The sequence below is a fragment of the Gigantopelta aegis genome, chromosome 5, assembly GCF_016097555.1.
Source record: "Gigantopelta aegis isolate Gae_Host chromosome 5, Gae_host_genome, whole genome shotgun sequence".
In the NCBI taxonomy this organism is placed as follows: domain Eukaryota; kingdom Metazoa; phylum Mollusca; class Gastropoda; order Neomphalida; family Peltospiridae; genus Gigantopelta; species Gigantopelta aegis.
Genome location: NC_054703.1, coordinates 34,946,421 through 34,956,671, shown reverse-complemented (window position 1 = coordinate 34,956,671; position 10,251 = coordinate 34,946,421). Strand labels below are relative to the sequence as shown.

The 10,251-nt window shown below is 40.6% G+C and overlaps 2 protein-coding genes across 2 annotated transcripts in view; one reads left to right on the top strand and one right to left on the bottom strand.

Moving 5' to 3' along the window:
• Nucleotides 1-508: 508 nt before the first annotated feature.
• Nucleotides 509-7,542, bottom strand: LOC121373116 (CUGBP Elav-like family member 4). Its single transcript, XM_041499566.1, has 2 exons — nt 7,275-7,542; nt 509-693 (listed from the first exon to the last, which is right to left on the bottom strand). Exons 1-2 carry the CDS (start codon nt 7,540-7,542, stop codon nt 548-550), a joined length of 414 nt encoding a protein of 137 aa, XP_041355500.1. The 3' UTR covers nt 509-547.
• Nucleotides 7,543-7,683: 141 nt separating this feature from the next.
• Nucleotides 7,684-10,251, top strand: part of LOC121373115 (thioredoxin domain-containing protein 2-like) — a 6,762-nt gene continuing 4,194 nt past the window's right edge. Inside the window, exon 1 of the mRNA XM_041499564.1 lies at nt 7,684-7,743. Coding sequence (XP_041355498.1) covers nt 7,684-7,743 — 60 coding nt within the window. The remainder of the gene's footprint in view (nt 7,744-10,251) is intronic.

The window sequence follows — 10,251 nt, the reverse complement described above, 5'->3', positions numbered from 1 at the left end:
ATAAATAGCAATCTTAATGCCAGCATTATAGGGCAACACACAATTTGGTTGCTCTAGATAACACAGTGTTAAACCCTGACCGTCACAACAAGGAGGCACACACTTTATCTTGGTTGCTCTAGATAACAAGGAGGCACACACTTTATCTTGGTTGCTCTAGATAACAAGGAGGCACACACTTTATCTTGGTTGCTCTAGATAACACAGCGTTAAACCCTGACCCTCACAACAAGGAGGCACACACTTTATCTTGGTTGCTCTAGATAACACAGTGTTAAACCCTGACCCTCACAACAAGGAGGCACACACTTTATTTTGGCATCAAGACTAGTGGTAAATATATTATAGAAAACATGATTTTTCGATAATGACGTCATCAATATGGCCACCAGCAATGACGGGTGGTTTTCGGACAGGCTCCATATCCAAGAATCGAAACAAAGGCACCATTTATACGTGTGTCTGTTTCTATGATTGTGAGGGGGAGGGGGGGGGGAGATCTGTAAAATTCTTCAAACTTGAACACATCGCTGGTACTGTAGTCTCATCACCACATAGCTTTCCAATGATCGGAAGTTGATCGTGAGCATGCGCAATAAACGGTACTTACCCCTGGTAGTGTCTTCTGTTCGTGTAGAGCTGTTTGAGCTTTCAGTGCGCTATCACGTGAAGAATAAGTTAAAAAAGCACAACCTGTGTGGGAAAAATAAGAAAAATATCACAAGTTAAAAGTTGTTTGAATTTTCAGTGCGCTATCACGTGAAGAATAAGTTTTTAAAAACACAACCTGTGTGTATGTGGGGGTGGGGGTGGCGGGTAGGGGGAGAAGAAAACATCACAAGTTTAAAAGTTGTTTGAGTTTTTAGTGCGCTATTATGTGAAGAATAATTTTTTTAAAGCACAACCTGTGTTGGGGGAGAAGAAAACATCACAAATTTAAAAGTTGTTTTGAGTTTTCAGTGCGCTATCACGTGAAGAATAAGTTAAAAAAGCACAACCTGTGTGTGTGTGGGGGGGGGGGGGGGGGTGAATATCACAAGTTAAAACGTTGTTTGAGCTTTCAGTGCGTTATCACGTGAAGAATAAGTTCAAAAAGAACAACCTGTGAGGAGGAAAACCCTCCCAAAATATCACAAGTTAAAAAGCATTACCTGTGTTGACAATATGATTTTCACCCCACCACAGTTAACTCGCTATATAATTAAAAATAATTACTGATACTACAAAATTCAAATTAAAAGTAAAAGTAAAGTTTGTTTTATTTAACGACGCCACTAGAGCACATTGATTTTTTTATCTTACCATCGGCTATTGGACGTCAAACATATGGTCATTCTGACACTGTTTTTTAGAGGAAACCTGCTGTCGCCACATAGGCTACTCTTTTACGACAGGCAGCAAGGGATCTTTTATTTGCGCTTCCCACAGGCAGGACAGCACAAACCATGTCCTTTATTGAACCAGTTATGGATCACTGGTCAGTGCAAGTGGTTTACACCTACCCATTGAGCCTTGCGGAACACTCACTCAGGGTTTGGAGTCGGTATCTGGATTAAAAATCCCATGCCTCGACTGGGATCCGAACCCAGTACCTACCAGCCTGTAGACCGATGCCTAACCACGACGCCACCGAGGCCGGTAAATTCAAATTAATGTCGTCAGATTATTTGTGGGTGTGGTTTTTAGGGACTTGGGTTTGGCGTGTGCAAAGAAAGAACACGAGGGCTAAGCACTAAGAAGCGCATGCCATCCTTTGTTTGATACTTGTACAGATATTACTAATAATATTTTTCATAATTTATTACATCATTTAAAAAATATGAATTGCCCCCTTCATTCCTTCGCTTATCAGGACGGGATTTAGCCCAGTCGGTTGAGTGCTCGTTTGACGTGCTTGTGTCGCAGGATCAAACCACCTCGGCGGATCCATTCAGCTGAAGTTTTTTTTTCCTCTCGTTCCAATCAGTGCACCACAACTGGTCAAATGCCGTGGTATGTGCTGTCCTGTCTGTGGGAAAATGCTTATAAAAGATCCCTTGCTGCATTAGGAAAAATGTAGAGAATTTCATTTGATGACTACGTGTCAGAATTACTAAATGTTTAACATCCAATAGCCGATGATTAATTAATTAATCAATGTGCTCTAGTGGTGTCGTTAAACAAAACAAATTTTAACTCTTCGATTTTCAAAATTTGCCATCATTTGTTTCATTAAAAAATGTGTATTGTCGCTTTTGGGAGTCAAAATCCCTCCCTACTTAAGCACATTTTTTTTTGTTTGGGGGGGGGGGGGGGGGGTTTCAATATATTTTCTGGGGGAGCATGAATCTACCTCTATAAACTTTGGTTGCCACAGTCTACCCCCCCCCCCCCATCACCGCGCTAAAATATTTGTACACGCGCCTGGAATTGTAGATCCGTCACAGACAAAGTGTTGTGAACTACTGACTATATTGTATAGCTATTATAAATAGGATAAATACCGTGAAGATTTGTATATATAAAAATTGATTTTTCTTGTTCAAATGTTTGTTCTCTGTAGGCGTACACATTATGTGCAATATGATGCATTCTTATCGCTTTTAAAACGTAATCTAGACTGGTTAACATAAAATCGGCAATAAAATCGGCGACCGACGCAGATCGACGTTGAAAAAAAAACGTTTTGTTTAATAACACCACTAGAGCACATTAATTTATTAATACTCGGCTATTGGATGTCAATATATGGTCGTATATAATAATTTTGACATAGTCATAGATAGGAACCCCGCTACATTGTTTTCCATTAGTAGCAATGGACCTTTTATATGCACCATTCCACAGACAGGATTACACATACCACGGCCTTGATATACCAATCGTGGTGCACTGGCTGGAACGAGAAATAGCCCAAAGGACCCACCGACGGGGATCGATCCCAAACCGACCGCGCATCAAGGGAGCATTTAATCACTGGGTTATATCCCATCCCTAGATTGACGTTGAATAAAGAATGGTGTGCATGTGCGTATGCGCGTGCGCGTGCGTGTGTGTGAGAGAGAGTTAATGAGAATACAGTTGCAAACGATCTGCTTTGTACACATCCATCTCCGATTTTTTTTTTTTTTTTTTTTTTGTCCAAACCAGTGCCAACGACTGGTATATAAAAGGACGTGGGATGTGTTGTCTTGACTGTGGGGAAAGTGCATACAAAAGATCCATTTCTGTTAATGGAAAAAATGTAGCGGTTTTGCCTGTCGACTACGTGTCAAGGTAACAACTATTTGACATCCAATAGCCCATGATTAACAAATCAATCAATGTGCTCTAGAGGTGTCGTTAAACAAAATAAACATTCTTTAAAATATCAGTGTCTGTATATTCAATGGTGGGGTTTTTTCATTACCCTAATGCTTGCAGTAGCTCTCTTTTCATTTGCTTCCTAATCTTTACCTTCTTTCGTACGTACTAAACTATGAGAGATAGAGATATGAGAGGGGGTGTCAAAACCTATTGGGTCTTGCGCAGTTTCTATTGCGTGGTAACATGTATGTGGTGCACTGGCTGGATCGAGAAATAGCCCAATGGGTCCACCGACGGGATCGATCCCAAACCGACCGCTCATCAAGCGACTGCTTTACCACTGGGCTACGTCCCGCCCCTTGACATTTGAGTGTGAGAGAGACCAGAGAATCCATGCAGTCGTTTTTATAGAGAGGAAACCCGCTACTTTTTCCATTAGTAGCAAGGGATCTTTTATATGCACCATCCCAGACAGGTTAGCACATACCACAGCCTTTGATATACCAGTCTGGGACGGGACGTAGCCCAGTGGTAAAGTGTTCGCTTGATGCATGGTCGGTCTAGGATCGATCCACGTGTAACACAGGCTGTGATATGTACTATCCTGTCTGTGGGATGGTGCATATAAAAGATCCCTTGCTGCTAATCGAAAAGAGCAGCTCATGAAGTGGCGACAGCGGGTTTCCTCTCTCAATATCTGTGTGGTCCTTAACCATATGTCTGACGCCATAAAACCGTAAATAAAATGTGTTGAGTGCGTCGTTAAATAAAACATTTCGTTCCTTCCTTGATATACCAGTCGTGGTGCACTGGCTGGAATGGGAAATAGCCCAATGGTGTGCAGTATACGGGGACTCCGCTTCAACCCATGTCACTGTCAGGTGATCGGTCAGAGAACTTAAGCACAATAAAACCTAGATTGAACAACAACAACCACCACTATAACACCAAAAACATATTCAGTGGTCTCTTCAGTATTCAGGAAAGGGATGGAGGGAGTCGGTAGAGCTGGTTCCACTTATAGGAAGGGATGGTATCTAAGATTTGCAGGGTACAAGTACTTCGAAAATGTCTTGTAAACGACGATGAACCTGATTACTCTGGTAGTTCAAGACGATGGCATGACTTGTGATTTTGGATGGCGGGCTAAATAAACGGATGGCGGATATTACTATCGCTGCCAATGGATGGCGGGTGTATTGGAAATTAGTCTTAAGAGATGGCAGGCCTGCCATTGCTTATGACATGCAGCGAGACCCCTGATATTGCATATTCAGACACCGATGTTCTAAAAAAAAGGTATGTATTTGGTTTGTAATTTTAGTTGTTAAACAAATCTATTACCGGGAAATATCTTAACATGATAGCACACGTGGGATGTATTGGTGTTACGTTTATAATTAATTTAAAAAAAAAAAAAAAAAAAAAAAAAAAAAAAAAAAAAAAAAAAAAAAAAAAAAAAAAAAAAAAAAAAAAAAAAAAAAAAAAAAAAAACCTTACTCTGGGTGAGAGGCGGTACCGAGATGAGAACCCAATACCTATCAGTGTTACGTTCGATGGCCTAACCACGACACTACCGAGACCTATGAGTTGTATTCCACACAGCACATACAGGGCAGTCTAGAACCCTCCGACACTTGGCATGCTTCATATAGTCTCCTGAACTTGTTGCTTATACCTACCTGTGATATTTGTATTATATTTTTGGTATTGTGTTGTATTGTATTGTATTGTGTTGTATTGTATTGTAATTGTTTTGTATTCTATTGTACTGTGATATTTGTATTGTGTTTTTGGTATTGTGCTGTGTTGTGCTGTACTGTACTGTACTGTACTGTACTGTATTGTTTTGTAATTGTTTTGTATTGTATTGTATTGTAATTATATTGTAATTGTTTTGTATATTGTACACACCTCTTTACACTATGTTTAAATTTAAAGGGACATTCCTGAGTTTGCTGCATTGTAAGATGTTTCAGACTAATACAATATTACTTACATATTAAATATATTTTCTTGTTTAGAATAGCAGTGTCTGTATATTCAATGTGTTTCTGGTCAACTTAATATTTGTAAGAAGCCCAAAGTGGATTTTATATTTTAGGAAATAAAATAAAATTTAACCTAGTACAAATATTAGAACGATCAGACAGAAACACGTTTAACATACAGCCACTAATATGTTATGCAGAAAAAATATATTTGATATGTAATTACAATCGTTAGAAAGTCTCAGTTAGTCGATAACATCTTTAAAATTGCAGCAAACTCAGGACTGTGCCTTTAACTCTTGAATGTTTATATTGATGTTGTTCATCATTTCATTGATGCCTTTATCATAGTTTGATACCCAATAGCAGATGTATTTTTCGTTCTCTGTTGTCGTTAAACATTCATTCGTTCGTTCATTCATTCATTCATTCATTCATTCATTCATTCATTCATTCATACGGTTACTGGGGTGGGATCTAGCTAAGCCGATACAGCGTTTGCATGAGATGTTTTGGTCATAGGATCGAAGTCACTTGGTGAACCCATTCTCTGATTGGTTTTTTATTTGTTTATTTGTTTGTTTATCCAGTCAGTGCAACACAACTAGTATATCAATGGCCATGGTATCTACTATCATGTCTGTGGGAACGTGCATATAAAAGATCCATTGATCTCTTGAATATGTAGTGGGTTTTCACCAAGACTATATATATAGATATATCAGAGTATAAAATTTTAGACATTCAATAACCGGTGATGAATAAATCAATGAGCTCTAGAGGTATCGTTAAACAAAACTTTTATTTCTACGTTCATGAGGATGAGATTCTCTTTGGTTCTGTCACCACTAACACAGACGTTGGGGGATGACAGCCACTGCGGTTGAGGGTGGGGGTGGGGACACCCTTGACAGATTAAAATAAACTCAATTGGATGGGGCAATGCTCTCTCTCTCTCTCTCTCTCTCTCTCTCTCTCTCTCTCTCTCTCTCTCTCTCTCTCTTATGTGTCTCTCTGTCGCTCTCTATCTCACTTCTCTCGCTGTCTCTGTCTCTCTCTATATCTCTCCCTCTCTCTCTCCCCCTCTCTCTCTCTCTCTCTCTCTCTCTCTCTCTCTCTCTCTCTCTCTCTCTCTCTCTCTCTCTCTCTCTCTCTCTCTCTCTCGTTTCACACTAGACCAATTGTCCAAATAATCATATGTTAGACACCAAATAGCCGTAATTTAAAATGTTATGAGATGTCGTTAAACTAACATATCCTTTCTGTTCTATACAATACGAGTATTACTACGTAGCCATTGCAATAAAGCGCTTGGAAGGAAGCAACAATGATCATTTCCGACCATTCTATGACCGTCCAATATGGAGACGAATATAATTTGTTTATTCCATTCCGTCCGTCGCTCGCCAATCGAAAACACAACAGTGAGACTGAACAGAAAGAAATGACATTAATAACCAAAGACTCTTCCAGCATGTCTGACGGGAAATGACGGCTATAAACTGACGTAAAGCATATATACTTCTGTCACGCAAAAGAGTAAGTCACCACGTCACGTTGGCACAACTCGCCGTCGACATAAAACCCACTCACTTTGTAATCGAAGTATTAACTGCTAGATTTTATGCCTTCTGCGATTTGCTTTCAAGCGCGTACCACTGGCTTTGGTCGCGTGCTAGCGCGTGCGAGAATTCCCATGAGACATATTTTACGCTACGCCAAACATTCTCCAATCTCATAGAAAGAGCGATTAATCCAACATCTAACGACGGGGGACAAAAAAATGATCCCAAAGAACCAAAATCTTGAATAACCACCTTGTAGAGTTTAACTGAGGAATAGTTTAAAATGACAATTTATGTAATAATAAATAAAAAAGAAGAAAATCCTTGTCAAACACGTATGTTAACGTTGTATGTTACAGGGCTTCAAGTTTCAATGTCTATGGTCATGCATAATGAACGACAGTTGTCGCTTGAAAATGTCAATCAAACATACCTTTATGCATGCCGGTAAAACGATCTTTCAATACGGTGAGTTCGTAAATTTGTCCGAACTCTTCAAAGATCGGCCGTAAGTCCTTCTCCTCCAAATTGCGAGGAATCTGTCCCACGAATAATTTAATGGCGTCAATATCCTTCATCGGTATCGTTTTGTGCAGGCTTGACGATCCGTTAACACTCCCTAGTTCCAGACCATTCTGTACCACAGCAGCCATCTTCGTTATCATCGGTTCCACGGGAAACTGAAAGTTCCGATTCTGCATCTTATTTACATAGATAATGGTTTACCCAGCATTCCTTGGCACTAATCAATGTCTCAACACGTTGGAGTGCGCGAGCGTAGCGCGCGGAGAGCGAGAGCAGACGAGAGAGAAAGCGCGCGCAATCCGTAAAAAGCAGACGACATGGAATATATTAGAAACCAATTAGCAGACAAGACAGCTGGCCACGCAACGTTCTGGAAGGTAATAATGAATACGTGTACATGAGTTGCGCACGCGCTCTTTAGCATTAAAAGTTAAGACGTCATAAAACCAAGAGAGAGAGAGAGAGAGAGAGAGAGAGAGAGAGAGAGAGAGAGAGAGAGAGAGAGAGAGAGAGAGAGAGGAGGAGAGAGAGAGAGGAGGAGAGAGAGAGAGAGAGAGTATGAGAGAGAGAGAGAGAAAGAGAGTACGAGAGAGAGAGAAAAAGAGAGAGTACGAGAGAGAAGAGAGAGAGACACAGCAACACACAGAGAGAGATACACAGAGAGAGACACACACAGAGAGAGACAGACATACAGAGATATAGACGTCATAAAACCAAGAGAGAGAGAGACGGAGAGAGACGGAGAGAGACGGAGACGGAGAGGGAGAAGGGTCATGGCTGCTCGGATGCTAGTATATGGTTAAGTATCGATCTACAAGGTCTGGGAGTCGTTGTTTCTCATCATAACAACATTCAGCCGTGTTGTTGTCAGGTCCACTGACAATAGATGTCATAGCAATATCGGAAGTTGACACGAAGCGCTTTTTAGCGCAAAGCGAAATAAATACCATACAGAGTCGGATCCCCCTAAATGTTGCGACAGTTATAATTTTATTATATATTAATTATCATTTGTTTATGATCCCCCTCCAAACCTCCCCCAAAGTTCCCTTGGCATTCCGCCTCATGTCATTGCCCCCCCCCCCCCCAAAAAAAAAAAGAGAAATAAAGATTTCCTGGATCCGCCACTGCCGTATGAGGCATACATACCAAGTTTTGCTTCGACAAATGCACTATCCCTCGGTCCCGGTGTGTAGGTGTTTGGTTTGGGCTAGTGGACACTATCAGCTGTACTGCTATAAAAGTCAGTTCAATCTTTAATTCCCGACGTCATGCAAAACTGAATTAATTTTTTTTTATTTATTAGGTAATGTTAAAGGAAAAAAAAGCGTTGAATGAACGCGCACCAAAAGTTAACATGAAGTGTGTTAAAACCACACTGACTTCACTGAAAAATGAGGAGCGGGACGTAGCTCAATGGTAGAGCGTTCGCTTGATGCGCGGTCGGTCTGGGATCGATCCCCGTCGGTGGACCCATTGGGCTATTTCTCGTTCCAGCCAGTGCTCCACAACTGGTGTAACAAAGGCCGTGGTATGTACTATCCTGTCTGTGGGATGGTGCATATAAAAGATTCCTTGTTGCTAATCGAAAAGAGTAGCCCATGAAATGGCGACAGCGGGTTTCCTCGATTAGCAACAAGGAATCTTTTATATGCACCATCCCACAGACAGGATAGTACATACCACGGCCTTTGTTACACCAGTTGTGGAGCACTGGCTGGAACGAGAAATATTATTTTATGGAAGACAACGCTGTAGTGGCCATTATTGCACTGAAATGAGAGTATGTAGTGTGCACACATGTGCAACTCGTTAAATGGACATTCCTGAGTTTGCTGCATTGTAATATGTTTGCGACTAATAAAATATTTCTGCGATTAAACTTGCATATTAAATATATTTTCTTGTTTAGAATATCAGTGTCTGTATTTTCTATGTGTTTCTGGTCGTCTTAATATTTGTAAGAAGCCCAAACTGGATTTTTTCTTCAAATAATTTCGTACGTACGAAAAAACAATATCTGCATTGTACATAGTGGTAAAGCGCTCGCCTGATTCACGGTCGGCTTAGGATCGATCCCCGTCGGTGGACCCATTGGGCTATTTCTCGTTTCAGCCAGTGCAGCACGACTGGTATATCAAAGGCTGTGAAAAATTCCCGTTTGTATGATGGTGCATTAAAAAGATATCTTTCTATTAATGGAAACATTTAGCGGGTTTCTTCTCTGACAACATTATATCAAAATTACCAAATGTTTGACATCCAATAGCCGATTATTAATAAATCAATGTGCTTTTAACAAAACAAAACGAACTTAAAACTTTATATCTACTAAATACGATGCATCACTGACCAAAATGGAGGCTGGTACTATTCCATTTTTGTTCATCGTGGTGGGAGTACTCATGACGGGTGCCACCAATGAGGCAGGATATGCTCTCCTTTTGCGAACACCTGATATTATCACTGTTTTGATAGTGATTCATGGGTGCATATTTTAACACGAAGGAGGAAATGTTTTATTTAACGACGTACTCAACACATTTTATTTACGGTTATATAGCGTCAGATATATGGTTAAGGACCACAGATATTGAGAGAGGAAACCCGCTGTCGCCACTTCATGGGGCTACTCTTTTCGAGTAGCAGCAAGGGATCTTTTATATGCACCATCCCACAGACAGGGTAGCACATACTACGGCCTTTGTTACACCAGTTGTGGAGTACTGGCTGGATCAAAAATAACCCAATGGGGATCGATCTCAAACCCGACTGCGTATCAAGTGAACACTTTACTATTGGGCGAGGTCTTAGCCTCCACTGCTGATTCCCTCATCTACAAGTTGTACGAGCCCATGGGTGCTTTCCTGTGACCTTAAGCGACA

Excerpts from the sequence above, each read along its gene's own strand:
- LOC121373116 (XM_041499566.1), bottom strand. The coding sequence starts at position 7,542 with ATGCAGAATCGGAACTTTCAGTTTCCCGTGGAACCGATGATAACGAAG. Across the intron at positions 694-7,274 it reads TTTTACCGGCATGCATAAAG|GTTGTGCTTTTTTAACTTAT; the intron begins GTATGTTTGATT and ends TTTCCCACACAG.